We start from the raw sequence: 16,866 nt of genomic DNA, 5'->3' as shown, positions 1-16,866 counted from the left end.
TCTTCTTATAAGGGCACTAATTTCATTTATGAGGGCTCTGCTCTCACAACCTGATTACCTCCCAGAGGCCCCACCTCCAAATACCATCGCATTGAGGATTGTGGCTTCAACATATCAATTTTAGGGAGACACAAATCTAGTCTGTAGCAGATGGAAAGTAGAAAAGTGGATGGAAAAAGGTAACAGTAAAAAACAAAAAGGTGGAAAGAACAGTATTAATTCCAAAGATACATGGTAAGGAAAACAAGTAAAATGTCATTCCGAGTTATGGTCTATGTAATAATGGACACTTGAAGTGAGCAATGGATCAATGAATTAACAGTAAATTACAGCTGACCCTTGAACAAGGGTTTGGACTGCATGGGTCCACTTATACCCGACTTTTTCTCAATAAATACTGTAAGTGTATTTTCCTCATGATTTCCTTAATAACATTTTCTTTCCTCTAGCTTACTTTATTGTAATAATGCAGTATGTAATACATTTAACATACAAAACATGTTAATTGACCTACCTGTAAGGATTTTTGGGGAGTCAGAAGTTATACGCAGATTTCTAATTGTGCTGGGGGTCTGTGTCTCTAACCGTGCTGTTCAAGGGTCAACTGTGGTTCTAAATGCTTATTCTAAGGCAAGAGATCAGGAGAAAGCTGAGAAGCTGGGCCAGCTTGTTGATTTTCCTGGAAGGCTGTGGTTGATTTAAAATCCATCTAGCTTAGCTCATAGCTGGTGAAGACATAATTCATAATTCTGATGCACTCATATGTATCAGACACTGTGCTCTCTCCACTAGAGGAACTAACAGTTCACTCAGAGACAGAGAATATACTGACTCCTATAGGGTGAACTAACACAGCCAACAATTATCACATGCAAAGCACTATGCTAGGTGCATAAAAATACCTGGCTGAACCTACTGAAGAGCCCTGCAGGGATGGGTAAACAGGTTCAGAGACGTTAGGTAACTTCCCATGGTTCACATTAAGTCCTGACACGGACACTCTAGCCTAACTTCTCTGTACTTTTTTCCCACTACTCACTTAACCTGCATTTCACATTCATCCTTTTGTTCTGTGATGCAACAAAACTAACTCATGTGGGCCAGGCATCCTATTAGGCACGGGCAACAGGTACTGCAGGGAAGCCACAGTTGCAGTCCAGGCCCCCCGAGAGCTGAACATGTCTGAGAACAGATGCTAGCAGATAATGTGCGGTGTGTAAAGAGTTAGAAAGGGGGAACTGTGGGGTGCTGACCTGGGCAAGCAGTTCACGGTGACCTTTCTGAAGAAGTGAAGACTCATTAGGAGTTAGCAAAGGAAAATTGGAACTAACGGGGAGGAAAAGCGGGCCAGGCGATGGAATATATGCAGACAGAGAGAAGGTACATTTGAGGAATGGGCTGGAGAGGTCAGTGGGGGCCAATTCACGAAGAGCCTTGTACTCACATTTGGGACTTAACCCTAAAGCAATTAGAAGCTACAACTTCTAATTCACAAAATTCCTTCCCCACAGCAAAAGAAAGAAATCACTTAATTCTAAATCACTTCAAAGGGATAATTGGTTTGAATTAAACTTCCCTGGTCTGCCACAGCAGATGCAGGATGCTATGAGATTGGATCCCACAGGCACCTGAGTAAAAAGGCTGCTTTCCTCAAAACTATCAATTACCAAGCCCTGCTGCCTCAACATCACTGTGAACTGTCCCCAGGAAGGAATGTTGAGAGCTTGGGAAGACAGGTCCAACCCTGGCTCTTGGGCTAACAGCTAAATTAGTTAAGTCAGTTATACCACACCTTTGCCAGTTATAACTGATACAATGTATCCTTCCTCCATCTCAAGATAACTGCCTCCTCCCTTCCTCCAGCTCTCAGGCAGTCTCGGTGGGGCACACTGCTCTATCCTCCCTCTTCCCTCTTCCCCAGCCGCTTATCCCACAAAGAATCAGAAGAACATCCCTTGTAAAATCCTGTAAGTCAGGAAAGAGTTTTTTTTTTCAAAACTCTTACACCAGGTACTAGATTTATTGGGGTGATCACTTCGTAAGTTCATCTATATGTCTAATCCCTATGTTGTACACCAGAAATTAATATTATATTGTATGTCTACTGTAACTGAAAAACATTATTAAAAAATTCTTATACCAGGAAGGCAGTGTTCTGGGAAGAGTATAGGAAAAGCCACTACAGTTAAGTAAAACTAGTAAATGAAGTGATGATCTAGTGAAATGGGCAAGACAGCCTTTGGAGCCCATTAAGACAACAGAAGAGAATGGAAACATATGGAAAACACAAATCACTGATAGTAAAATAATTTTATTTGTTGTTTTTTTTTAAAAAGGTAGCATTTCACATATAAATTTAGACTCAAGATTACAGTGTATATTTGCCAAAAAGAACATCCCTGAAGGAGGGACAGACTTAGAGCTCAAATGAGCACAGGGACACACACTCCATGGGGAGTTCGGGTGGAAGTACTTTAAAACTTCGCAATGTGATTCCCTGTTCCTCAACTCTGCCACCAAGGCTTGTGGCCTGTAAGATAACCCACAACCATCGCTTTGGGACAGCAGCTTTTAGCTCATGGGAATAGGAAATATCTTCTAGGAACGAAAGCACAAAGGTCAATGATCCAGAGTTCCCACAACAATCATTTTTTATCTGCAGCAACAATATATGACAGGTGAAGAGTTCATTTTTATAGTTTAAAAGTTCTTTTAAGGAGGGCTAGAGAACACAAAATGCAGTCATAAAGAGAATGTATACAATTAAATGAGCTAAAATGAAAAAATGATTCTCTCCATGTTACAAATACCTCTATGGGATAAGGCCCAGGAAAAAGACCCATTCCAGTCTGGGATTCCTTTCCCATATAAAGAGTTTGGCACAACCTACAAAATGTCATGAGACTGACAGGACAGTCAGCTGAAAGGTTGCTGGAAGTGGTCCCATGACTTTTCTGTCTGGCTTGAACACCGTCTACACAAAAGGTGGCTTAACAAGCTGCACACACTCGGGCCTAACCATGTGGCAAACAATTTCAGGAAAGTTAACCTTAAGGGAAAAAAGTCCAGATGAAACAGGTTGCTCATAGCCACAGACTAACTCTGTCATCCTCTCATGGAAGATTAAATCCACTGGCTGCCCAGGAAGACTGTGGTATTCTGATCTCAAAGTTGAAGAACGTTGATTTTAGCATCTCAGGGCCAAGAAGAAAGGAGACGAAGATGACCAAAGATGCTTTCTAAGTTACTCTGTTCCACACCATGTGGGCTCCCGATAAACAATAATGAAGAGAATCAGTGTGCTGGTAACCATGATAGCCTAGAATTTGGCCTTTAAACAGAGGTACTGGAGCAATGAATATACTGCAAATCCAGTTTTAAAAATAAAAACTTCCTGCAGTTATGATACAATACTGTGCAGTGAACAGCTAGAAATTGTATGCTGCTATTTCCGGTTAAAGTCCTGTCCTGCTCTTGGCCAGAGCTGAGAGGTGACATATAAGGAGTTGTCTGTGGCTAGAAACCAGGCACCTTAGTCAAACATGGCCTGGGGCAGTGACGCAGACAGTCATCACTCAAAGGAGAAGGACGCAGGGCCCTAGAGCTTGGTTTGAAGTAAAGGTTTCATCTCTCTCCGAACTTCAAACTAAGCTCTATCTCTGAGCCTGCTAATAAACCAGTGATTAAGAATCGCTAGGAGGGATTTATGGTTGAGTGGCAAGGTGCATGTCCCAGCAGGCCACCAACCTGACTGAAGGAAAACAAAAAGGTGCAAATCGTATCAAGTAAATGGTTGCTCAAGTGGAAGATCATTTCCTGGGGAACTTAGGCAGACTAGATGCTAATCACACGATGAACGCTGGGACTGGACCAGGAAGACAGCCTGGGTCCCAGGTGTAATGAGTCTTCTTTACACTTACCACATCCTGGCTGTCTTCTCGCTGGCCTCCTCTCTCTCGAATGGCTGAGCACACATTTCCCCAGGGACCAATGTAAACATTATTCAATAGATCTCAGCTTAGAAAACACAGCTTGTTATGTATTTAGTGTTTAACATTCCAGTGCAGGCAGTATTTTAGCATCAGACTTTTCCCTCATTCATGAGTACCAGTATGAAAAGAAACACACACAGCATACTTGATAAAAACGGCGGCTGAAAAGACCATTTGGGGGCCAGACAGCTGGCTTTATCCTGGAATCAGCTGATGAGCCAGGACTACCACAGGAGAGGCAGAACAGACAGCTTGGAGAGTCATATAACCAATGTTCCCAGTTAACCCCTTGGGCCGCATCTTGATATGGGAGAACATTTCCACCTCTTGCATCAACCTATGCTCTCCTTCTTTTGGATAGTGCTCTCTCCGGAGGGTTCAAAAGCCTCCTTAGAGAGGAGAGGAGAGCTCTTTCTTCCAGTCCTACCATCTGAATACTTCAAAGCACAAGAGGAGTCCATAAACATGCTAGGGATGTTGCTGCCAAAGTAGATCTTACTGTTAGAAGCAATGGCCTGGTACCTTCTTAGCTCCAGATACTCCGGGGTCAATTTGTGCTGTGTGGGGTCAAATAAGAGCAAAAACGTCAGGACACTGGTGCAGCTGTCATCTCTATCTTCCTTTACACACGTTTTCCCTACTGCTCTCCTGAGTACCGTCACTCAAGTCTGAATTGTTGCCGATGACCCTCTCTCGCTCTGAAGTGTGGCTACCACATTAACAACTATATTCCAGGCTTGAAGTTCCTCAGCAAGCTCCTGTCCTAATGTAGAAGCAGCTGTTCACTTTTTAATTAAAAAAAAGGGGAGGGATGGGAAGGATTTTTAGAGAACAATGAATAATAACTCACAAAGTAATGATAAAAACAAACAGTTCTGTAGTGACCTGGGGCCGATAAAGGACTTTCATAAACACTTTCTCATTTCATTTAGCTGAACTGAACCTGGAATCAGCCTAGAATTTCTGCCGGCTCTCTTGAGAAGTGAACATGTCAATGGATGAGAGTGGTGGAGCTCCAAAGGAACGGTCTGGTCTCATAATCTAATTGTCAACCATCTGTGATTGTGCTTTTCTTGACTGCATTCCAGGACTGGAAAAGATCTCAAGAAATCACCTGATCTGGCCTCTTGCCTCTACCCAGAAGCTGGATGTTTAAACTGTTTGTGATGGTCAGATGCTCGTCAATCACCAGATCTCTCTCCCTGTCACAGTGTTTCGTTTTGTTTAAATTGTGCTGTTAAGACATATCCAACCAAAATCTCTCTGGGTTTGATTAAAACTCATTCATTTCCTCCGATCCTTAAAACATACTCCTCCAAAGACCCCTGAGAACCTTCCCTATGATCTACTCCTCATCTCAAGTCCCAGCCCGTCCTCCAGCAAAAAGTCATCTTGTCCTTCACAGACCTCTGACGTCTTCCACTCACTGGATCTACACCTCCTCTGGTTGACTCATACCCTCTGCTGAAATACTGCCATTGAATCTGGTCACAGTGCATAACCAAATTGTTTCCTGAAGCCTTATTAACGTAGGTCAATATCTGAAGAGCATTTTTCAAAGAGGCATAAAACTACTGCCCCTTTCAGCATAAGGCTGACCTCAATGACGAGGTCTTGATACTTGTGCCCAGCCAGCTTCTTCTATGCAGATTTGGACTGCTAGTTTTATAAACTCAAGTTTCTCATCTTGCTTTCATCTCGACCAAACTCCATTCTGTTTCTATAGAGCTGTGTCCGTCAACACATTAAGTTTACTTCTGATTTTATACTGGATTTCAAAGTACTGATACCTCTCATTCTGTCAACCTATCATGTCTTATCATTTCTTCTGAATACAGATTAAGTTGTTCCTTTCTAAATCGAAGGAGTTTAAGCCCTATCTATACCTTAAATCTTGACTCTAATCCTTCAAATGTATCATACATCTTAGCAATCTCTTTCAGTCCCAATCTACTCTACAACTAACCTTATAAACACTGGTCATCTCCATCCCTTCTCAAAATACCACAGGGGCTCTAGCTGTCTCTTAAATAAATTCTGCTAAGTAGGCTTGCACTCACTAGACCTAATCTTACCCCAGTCCCTACACAAAAATTGGTCACCTATACATCACCTAACCTTTCTCAAGTTATTACACGTGAAATTCCTCATGCCTAGAACATGTTTTAAATCCAGTAAACAAGGAGTACACAACTGAAGGCATTTGGAAACATGTGCGTGGGCTGGGGGTGGTGCTGTTAAAATAAGTGGTAAGCACTAATGACATTTAGTCGGCAAGGGCTAGGGATGCAAAATGTCCAGTAAAGCATGAGACATTCTTCAACAATGAACAAGTATCTCACTCCAAAATGCCAGGAATGTCTATGATGAGAAACATTGCTTTCAACAAGCTTAGCACCTACCCAAAAAAGCTACCTTATCTGGGAAACAATTCTAAGCAAACTTTACTCTTATCATTCTTGTTATTTCACAAGTCCCTCAACTTTCCTGATTATTGAGCTCTTATATAACAATACACATGAATGGCTATAAGGCATTATGTTTATACTGGTTCCCCACTTTTATAAGGAAATATACAAAATTCTCTATCCAATGAGCGTGCAATATGTTTGGCTAAGCGTTGGCTGGGTCTAGAGGGTATGAGGGTAACTACCCCTCCTTGACACTGGATAAAATTGCCTCTATGACATTAAAATGCCCCCACGAGGGAAAACAAACCCAAGCTCTATTACTAGGAGGGTGGCATGGACAGCTAGTCACCTTATTTGAGGTGGCATATTTATGTGCAGCATAATACTCGGCATCTGCTTTTGTCTTCTCTCGGGCCAGGAATGCGGCATCTAGCAAACAAAACAAGAGTCAGGATGTTCAAAACAGGAAAGTTGTAATCCATTTCCTCAGCTGGGTACAAGTTCAAACTCTACCTCAAGCAGGAGTCCCTTTCACCACTGCCTGACATTTGGATCACTTACTTTACTTTAAAACACAAGCAGTTTTCAAACCCAAGACCCCAGACAGCTTTCTCAAAGGGGAATACTCTCGTCAATGCTGAATAACTCTCAGCTCATCTGAGTCCACTTTGTTTTCCACCTAAAGTTGCTCCTTCTTTCCTCCACTCCCTCATTCCCCAAAGCCTCACAGCCAGGGCTCTTGGCTTCAGGTGAAATCACTGAGCCCAGATATGAAAGCTCTGCTCTATTTACTGTATTGCCTCCACTTCCTCCGAATCTGATCCAGAATCAGTTAATACAGAATGATAGGAAGCAGCACTACATAAGCAAAAGAGGTTGAATGTTTGGTCTTTAAGACCGTGAGCTAAGAACAGCAATGTCTCACTATGTGAAATCAAGGCGTTTGAGAGCCTCTGTGAAAACCTGGGCTTTTTTTTTCTCAGCAATTTGTTGTTGCTGGTGGATGGGTAAAAAGAAATGGGTTGTGGTGGGGTTTCTCATCTTGTACATTCTTTACAATTGATTATGGGTAATTATCATACTGCCTGGGAACTAAGTGGGAGCTAACAGGCCCCAATTTAAAGATAGAAAATGAAAGGCGGAGTTACCTATAGTCATAAACTAAACCAAGAGCTCAATATGTTATGGCAATTTTTAAAAAATTTGTCCAGACTATCAGGCCAGCCACTTTCTGCAGACTAGGGTCTTCCTACCTACCACTGTCAAGAACCTGATCTCTGAGGCAGGGGAGGATAAGGGCAGTCAGAGCTTCTTTTTCCCCTGATGTACCTTCAATTTCAGAAATGCGCTTTTCAGTTTCCTTCTCCATCACTTTCTGCTGAAACCGAATTTTTGCCACTTGTGCAATCTTCTCTGCTTCTATGATTATACACAAAAGAAGACACACTAAAAAAAATTTCCCCATTTCCGCTGGTACTTAGAATCAGCAGCATACAATCTAACATTTAATTAGTCTAACATTTAATTACATAAGTTGTTATGGGCTAATGGTTTCATTAAGTTTTATCTATCCAGAATATAAACAACTCAAAAGAAAAAAAAGGGAATTTATTTCCTATTCCACTGTTCCATTTTGACAGTGCTAATTTTTTGGGAAGGGGGAGTATAAAAGGTAACAGTTCCAGTATTTCAAGGGATTAAACAGCAATGGCCCATAAACTAATGGGAAAAAAATACTTCATGAAAGTATTCAGAACAAAAACAGAGCAATGTAAATGTATGGCAAGATAAGACAATTATATAATGTGGCAGGAGGAAGAAAGAATAAGGAAGATAGGTTAAACCAGGAGAGGTCTTCTGGAAGAAATCTTAAAATAATGGACATGATCTAGGAGGACATGGCAGAAGGCGTAAACAAAGACAAAAAGTACTAATGAGCAAGTCACAAGGAAGAGGTGATACAGAGCCAGGTGACGAGAATACATCAAAAAATAAAATAGAAAGAGCTACAAGACCCGTTTTGAGTAGCAGGCTAAGGAATTTAGCTTTAATATACTCAGGATCAACGGTTAAGTTACCACCAGGGAAGTGACACAATGAAAATAGTATCAGAGGAGGAATATTCTGACTGCTGTGGAAGATGAAAGAGAAAGCAGGATAATCCATCTGAGAATGTGAAAATAAGTGTTGGGAGTGAACGAGTTAGCTTCATCAGGCAATCATAGGCAAGGAAAACGAGAAACACCCTTAGTAAACGTCTGTCCTAAACAAAGGAGCCAAGACCAGAAAAGAAAGACTCTATTACTTTCATTTCAATCACTGCAATTCTTGAAGAGCAATTCTTAATTCTTTTCAGCCAAAGACGGTCGGTATTTCAACATATCTCTAGCCCCTAGGGGAAGTACATAAAGGAAAGCAAATTTCCAAGTGGTTTCTTCTTTCCAGAAGACATATCCTTTATTAACTACTCTAGGGCATACTTCTCTGTTACCCCCATCAGCATAAAAATTGATCTATATCGTACCATCCTAAAACAGACTACTATGTTCAACCTGACTAGAAATTTATCTATAAGCAGAAACTCAAGATAAAACTGGAATAAAAGGTGAAGGATCTGAAGCCTACAGCTAGAACCCAGAGAATGATGTTTCAACACAAGAGAACTGTTGCCATAATCCCACTTAACACTGCTCTCTGACATGTGGTGGTAAACCCATAAAGAGCAGGACCAAACTTCTAGCTCTAGAAAAATAGTGGAGTAGACTAATGATAAAAGTCTTCAGATAACATTTTAAAGTCCTAGATAAAATACAGCAAATTTGTTTTTTAATGTATGGCTGAGATCCTAAGAAAGAATGAGAGATCTTCAAGAGGCATAAGCAAAGGGAGAGCTGAGAGCCTGTATGGCGGCATACCTAGGGGTGGTTATTAGACAAGTAAGGGAGAAGGACTTGGGTTATTGCCCAGGCAGGGCCAGCAGATGAGGCCTTGAGATGTTTGAACTGAGAGTCCTGTATAAAACCGAGACAGCTAAAGGACCACAGTTCCAGTGAGACTAAACAAACTATCCATCAGCCCAGCGAGAAGCTTTTCTCTACCTAGACACATCACAATGAAACTGAAGAACACCCAAAGACAGAGAGAAAAATCTTAAAAGTGAGAAGAGAATAAGAGGCCAAACAAAAGTGAAATGATATTGCCAAAGTAACAAAGACTAGTAAGTTTAGTTAAGCTTAGAACAATAGGCTAAACTACCACTCAAGAAAAAACTAAAGCAATTCAGACCAAGGAAAACTGAGTAAGTTTTCCACTCCTTAGCCTTCACTGAAAAAAAATTAGCAGAAAAAATGAATTGCCAGAAGCAATGGAGAGGAAAAAAAATTACATAACACACGTAAAATCAAAATGATTATTTATTGTAAGATTCAATGATGATGATGGTAATAGGGAAATACAAACAACATGAACTCAAATACTAGGCAGCAATATGAAAAACTGGGAGAGTGATAAGAATTAAAGCATTCCAAGGTATTGTTCAAGAAGTGGATGGAAAGAATGATTAACTGTAGACTTTGTCAAGTCAGGTATGCTTAACAATTTACAGGTAACAACTAGTTACACATTCTAGAAATTGAATGTGAAACTTCCAATCAACTAAAGAAAAGAATAAAGAAAATCCAATCAATTTAATACCAATCAGAAAAGAGGGAAAAAAGAAGCAGAGAGAGAAAAAAAAAATGCATGGTCAACAGCACGAAATTTAAGGATATAAAAAAATCCAAACATAGCAGTAACCACAATAAATATAAAAAGACTAAACTCACCAGTTAAAAGACAGATTCTCACATTGGATAAGATAACAAAATCCAGCTATATGCTGTTTATAAGAGACATACCTAAAACATAATGACATAGAAAAGTTGAAAGTAAAAGGATGCGAAAAGATACATCAAGAAAATAACTAACCAAGAGAAATCTGGCATAGCTAAATTATCATCAGACAAAATAGATCTTAAGCCAAAAAAAACATGTTTGAGATAAAGACAGTTATTACATAACAGGCACAATTCTCCAGGGAGATGTAACATTCCTGAACCTAATGGTCTTAAGGATATAGCCCCAAAATACATAAAGAAAAAACATGCAGGTCAAAATATCCATGGTTGTAGTGGGAGATTTTAAACACGCCTCTCATTAACTGATAGCTCAAGGTGGCAAAAATTAGAAGAATACAGAAGATGTGAACACCACCATTAATAAGCCCGATTTAATGGATATACAGAGAAACCTGCATCCAACATATAGTGGATATACATTCAATCTTTTCAAGCACATATAGAACATTTGCCAAAAAAGGACCACATACTGACAAGGTCACAAAACAAATTTTAACAAATACTTAAGAATCCATATAACAGATCCTATTTTCTGACTATAATGCAATAACATTGGAGAGCAACAAAAAGGTAGCCTCCTGAAAATTCATTCAACCAAAAGGTGAAAAATATATTTTTAATAATTCATGAGTCAAAAAAGAAATCATAATGAAAATGTTTTTAAATAGTTAAAACTGAACGCTAATAATAAACTTGAGATATACCTAAAGCAGAACTTACTAGAAAATTAGAAGAAAACAATAAGTGAACTCAAAAAGGTAGAAGAAATAATGTGTAAATAATAAAATTGAAAAGAAAATAACAATAGCACCAACCAAATTTAGTTCTCTGAATAAATAAGACAGGCCTCTGGCAAAACTGATCCAGCAAAACAAAAGGCACAAATAAACAATATTAGAATTAAAAAGGGAGCATACAGATTTGGTAGAGTTTTAAAAAGTAAAAAAATTCTACAAACAAATTTATGCCCCCAAATCCGAAATATCAGATAAAACTGACAATTTTCTAGAAAAATATAACTACTGACATAAAAAGAAACAAATACCTGAACAAACCTATAGCCAATACAGAAATTAAATCAGTAGGTTAATTACCAGAAAAAAAACAAATAAGCACACAAAAAAGCACAAATCCACTAGACCAAGACAGTTTTTACAAGTGAGTTCTGTCAAACCTACAAAGAGGAGATAATACATATTTTATACAAAATGTTCCAGAACACAGAAAAAGAAGAAATGTTATCCAACTCATTTTGAGGCTAGTGTAACCATGATACAAAAAAACCTGAGCATAAGAGTACGAAGAAAAAAAAATTGTAAGCTGATCTTATTTATGAAAATAAAAGCAAACATTTTAAAGAAATCAGCAAACCATATAATGAAATGCTTTGGGATGAACTGTCTATATTATGCTCCAGTGGGTTTATTCCAGAAGACAAAATAATTCAGTAATAGAAAATCTATTAATATAATTAACCAATTAACAACTTTAAAAAGAAAAATTATATGGTCATCTCAACAGATAGATATAAAAAAAATTCTAAGTTTTCACAGCTATTCATGATAAAAACTCTTGGCAAGCAAGTAGCAGAAAGAAACTTCGTTAACTCAATAACAGTTACAAACAGCCAACATCACTGGGACTCTTTAAACCTAGGAACAAGCCAAGAATGCCTGTTAACATCTTTCTTTTCAACAAGGCATAGCCTAAAGAAGTAAAATATAACTAAAAGGTGAGGGACTACCAAGAAAAAACCAGGACTGTCTAATCTGAAGATAATATGACTACTCACATGGGAAATCCAAGAGACTATTAAAAATAGCAGATTTTTGAGCAAGACTGCTACAAAACAAAACAGCATATCTATACAAAAGCAAACCCGTTAGAAAAAGTACCTTCAGAAAAGAGTCTATTTATAATAGCAAACTTGAGGAATATATAGAAATAAATCTCTAATAAAGAATGTACAAAAACTTGAGGAAGAAAATTATAATTTTTTGAAAGACATTTCTCATAAATGGAGAAATATAACAGATTTATAAGACTCAATATCAAATTTTGTAATTCTCTCCAAAGTGATGTATAGAGGTAATGTGATTTCAACCAAAATCCTAATACCATATTTTACAGAACTTGAGGAGCTGGTTCTAAAATTTATATGGAGGGAAAAAGGGCCTAAGACAGTCTAAGACAATTTTAGGAATAGTTAGGAACCATTAAGAGGAATAGTTAAGGAGAAAGCAAGACTTAACATAAAAGTTACAATAATTAAGACAAGGCAATACTGGAGAAGGCCCCAGACAAAGAAATTGAAACAAAATAGAGACCCTAGCAACAGAACAAATCCTATATAGAATCTTGTTATATGATAGATGTGGCATTACAAACAAGTAGAGGAAATAATGAACTATTCAATAAATAGTCTAAAGAAAACTGGCTTGCCATTTGAAAAAAATAAAACTGACTTCCTATGTCACACTAAACACTAAAATAAATTCCCAATGGATTCAATATCTAAATATGAAAAGCAAAATTTTAATTAAAACTTTTAGAATAAAATTATTACTTTGAAGCTAAGAAGAATTCTTAAATAAGACAGGAAAAGCGCAAACCAGAAAGGAAAAGACTGATGAATTTGATTACATGAAAATTAAGTATGTGTGTCAAAAACATTATGAAGTTCAAAGACAAGCTACAAGTTGAGAAGATATCTGCAATGCATAAACCTGAGAAGAGACTGATATCCAGAAGATATAAAGGCAATTCACGTATTACCAAAAAAAAAAAAAAAAGAGAGAGAGAGAAATCTGAATGACCAATAAATAACATTTAACAATACTAGTAATCAGAAATTTAATTGAAATTATGTGATACCATGTCCACCCTCAAACTGGCATAAACTTTAAAAAGCCTGACAACTCTAAAGGTTGAGGAGGATTGCAGAAATGGGACTTCAATATGGCAGCATAGAAACTGGAACTTAAACAGTTCTGAAGAGAAGGTAGAATGGAGAACAATTTGGTAATATGTTGCAAATTTGAAAGTGTGTATATTCCATGACCCAGTAATTCTACTTTGAGATTTGTATTCTAGAGGACTCTGTGGGAAAGCACACTTTATTTTTGTTATTTCAATCTGTTATAAGCCAATATTTTATAAATTATAATAAAAATGAATTACTAGGAAAAATATTTTTAAAAGAAAGCACAAATTCCAGTTTTTTTTAAAATGAGAATCAACAGACATAAAATTACTGTGTAAAAATGCTGTAAGAACTTCTATATACCCATTCTCAATTTCTGTACTCATTTTACTGTGGATCAAAACCAAAAAGCTGGTGGTGAGGCACTGACCCAGCTATGTGGAGTAGCACAACTCTAGGAAAACTCTTGTATGTGTGCACAGAGACCTGGATAAGGGCATCACTGCAGCACTCTTTGTAATAAGGAAAAGATAGAAACCACCTAACTCTTCATTAATAATCAATCAGAATAAACTGAGGTTCACTCCTAGAATAAAATACACAGTAGTTAAAAATGAACTAGATCTACATGTCTTCGTATGACTAAAACTCAATGGTTTAAAAAGGCAAGTTATGAAATAAAAGGTAGAGCTTAAAGTCATTTTTATAATGTAAAATAATTCTGTGAACTGTTTATTTTTACATACTTATAGCTAAAGTATAAAAACATGGGCAGAAAAGATATACATCAACTTCAGAATGGAAGCTACACTAAGACAGGTCAAAAAATAAGACCAGGAAAGGATACAAAGGAGGCTTCAAAGGGATATATAAACTTATTCTTAAAAGAAAATATGATCTGAAGGAAATATGGCAAAATGTTAATCTTTCATTATACTGTTTTCTGTACATTCCTGCATATTTGAAGTATTTAATGGAAAATTTCTTAAACTTTCAGTATCCCAAGGAAGAAACAACTGGGAGCCTAACACACAGTACCCTAGAGTTTTAGGGAAGTCACTGTGATTCAAAATCAGCTATAAGCGATCCTGATGTACTTTCAGAGATAGCGATATCTATCCAGATAAAACTAGGTGCATGTCAATAGCAAGGATGCATACTATAATCCTGAGCTTTGGCCAAAAACTTCCCTATTCTTAATCTATATAAACAAAAACTTTACTCCAGAGGCTAGAGCAGTCCTTAAACCTCACCCACTTTCCCCATCCTTGAAAAAGATAAAAGCAGCAGCCAAGGACATGGTGGAGTCTAAACAATTAAGTACTGGCCTGATGTGCTTTTAAAGCCTTTAGGACATCTGACTATGCCAGAATTTCCAGAATTCTCTACTATGAATGACGCGATCTTATTTGAGTCCCATCAATATCTAACATGAGGTCGACAAAGAACAGGACAAACTCATAACACACGTACTTAGAGACATCCATTTCAGAAAGAAATCCAAGTACCTATAATAGCCTTTTTCCTCTCTGTCTCAGCTTCTTTCTCCACCACCTTTTGTTTCTGGGTAGCTATTAGAAGTTTTGTCTTCTCAGCCTCCCTGTGGAGCAAAATATTATAAAAATTAGAAATGATGTGCAGTCACATGCAGTAATTCTGACCCTACAGTAGGTCTTCAACAAGAACTTTCTGATCCATTAAGGTAGACAAGAGAGGTGTTACTTTTTTACATGTATGAATCTGAGATTGAAAGGTTCGATGATTTGCCCAAAGTTATCCAGAGGCAGGAATAAAATTTAGTACATTTCAATTTTAAACTGACCTTTTCCTCTAACTGTATCATAGAAAGGCACGAGATCTGGAAGGATCTGGAGTAGTATATAAATGCTTCTTTTGCTGTTAAGCCTCCAGCTAGCCCATACAGCACCTCTGGGCTAATAAGCAAAAGGCACCAACCTCTGAGCAGTTACAGTTCCTTAGGTGCATGGTTTGGTAAGAAGAATGGAGCTGGATTCCAGCCCTCCCTCAGGCAGACACCCTTATTTGCTGTACAAAAGATATAACTAGGTGGCAGTCTATTAGGTGGTGAACTGGGGCTCAATGTAAGGAAATTTTTTCTAAGAATCTGAGCTTTCTAATAATGGAAATGACTGGCCTATCACTAAGCATGTGCACAAGGCAAGAATGGTATTAAAAAAATACTATTTGGTGGGAGGTTAGACTGGATGATACCAAGGTGGCTTTCATTCTAGAATTCCAATAGTCTATAAAATCAAGAAATATCCAGAATTATCTGAAAAGTAATTCCAATGATTTCCCTAAAATATCTATCCCAAAGCATTCCTCCTGCCAACATTGATAAAGACATAAAATGACATTCTAGATACTATGAGGTATTTGAGGGCAGAGAACACAGTATTCATCTTTCTATCACGAGAATCCATCATATTTAAACCCTAGACCATATTGAGCCTTTAATAAATATTTTTTCTATAAATTGATCAGACCCATGATCTATCCAGTCTGGCACTCTGTGCTTTGTAGTTTTAAAAAAAGAGTTCCTTTTCTACAATGAAAAAAGGAAAAATAAAACTATATACAATGGAAGATATAGACTTGAGAACAATAAGGATTCAGAAGTATATCACTCCATAAAGAAGTATTATTATTACATTTTGGATCTCTGTATTTATATATGTTCTATTCTATACTTTTGCAAGGTTACTATTCCAGCATTTCTTATTTTTCCTCTTAACAAATCAGCCAAATTTCCTAAAGGCTTTTTTACCTGTCACATGTGAGTAACATTGCCATTTCAACTGTAATAGGTCCTCCCCTAAAGGGGGTCTTCTAAAACACTTAGAAACAAACTTCCTGTCAAGCAAGTAGCTTCTCATACCCAGTCAGCCCTGGACATAAAAGAGACTACTACCAGGAGTCAACTCAGGCAAAGCTTCCAAGGCAAATTATAAAGATCCGGGTCTAAATTTAGATACACGATCACATACAAACCAAACTTTATACCAATATGGTGTCTATTCGTACCATTATAACACAGTAACAAAATACAAGCACTCTCTTCAACTTTAACGACTAGGACTCTTTCTCTCCTCTATTAATATTTAATTCAAGGTATTCTTCACAACCAAATTATAGCTCCTTAGGCTTCCGACAACAGTTCTACAGCAAAATGAACCCTTAGCCACTGAAGCTGCTCCTGAAATGTCCATATGTAAAGAGAAAACTATTAAGAATCTAGTGAGAATTAAGACACCAGAATAGGCAATATTACTATAATTAAGTATGGAAGACAGACATATACTGAACCCCAGAGTGTAATATCTCACACAAGTTTCCTCTAGACTGGTATATTAATATGTAGATAGCCCTATATAAAATATTGGGATCCCATGCATATTACTCACATTAACTCAAAATTTCTTCTTATGGCTTCTGGGATTTTGGGTTTTGTAACACGCACAGCCTAAAAAATAAAAGTGAAAAATCCAAAATATATTTGAAAAATAAATCTTCAAACTAAATCTACATAAGAGCTCCTCAAATGAAACTAATAAAACAACTTTGACAGAGCTGCTGCCTACTAATACACGTGAGGATCCCATTAGAAAATCTACTTTTCCTGT

The 16,866-nt window shown here is 37.7% G+C and overlaps 1 protein-coding gene across 2 annotated transcripts in view; it reads right to left on the bottom strand.

Annotated features, from left to right (window-relative positions):
• Positions 1-2,291: 2,291 nt before the first annotated feature.
• ERLIN1 (ER lipid raft associated 1) overlaps positions 2,292-16,866 on the bottom strand; it is a 32,233-nt gene continuing 17,658 nt past the window's right edge. For both annotated transcript variants that reach the window (XM_006925887.3, XM_015600020.2), the window contains exons 8-12: positions 16,648-16,706; positions 14,731-14,822; positions 7,733-7,822; positions 6,753-6,832; positions 2,292-4,549 (exon numbers count right to left, since the gene is read on the bottom strand). In XM_006925887.3, coding sequence (XP_006925949.1) covers positions 4,325-4,549; positions 6,753-6,832; positions 7,733-7,822; positions 14,731-14,822; positions 16,648-16,706 — 546 coding nt within the window. In that variant the 3' untranslated portion in view covers positions 2,292-4,324. The remainder of the gene's footprint in view (positions 4,550-6,752; positions 6,833-7,732; positions 7,823-14,730; positions 14,823-16,647; positions 16,707-16,866) is intronic.

The sequence above is a fragment of the Pteropus alecto genome, unplaced genomic scaffold (assembly GCF_000325575.1).
Source record: "Pteropus alecto unplaced genomic scaffold, ASM32557v1 scaffold88, whole genome shotgun sequence".
Lineage (NCBI taxonomy): Eukaryota > Metazoa > Chordata > Mammalia > Chiroptera > Pteropodidae > Pteropus > Pteropus alecto.
Note: the sequence above shows the minus strand (reverse complement) of the source record. Positions and strands in the feature narration are given on the sequence as shown.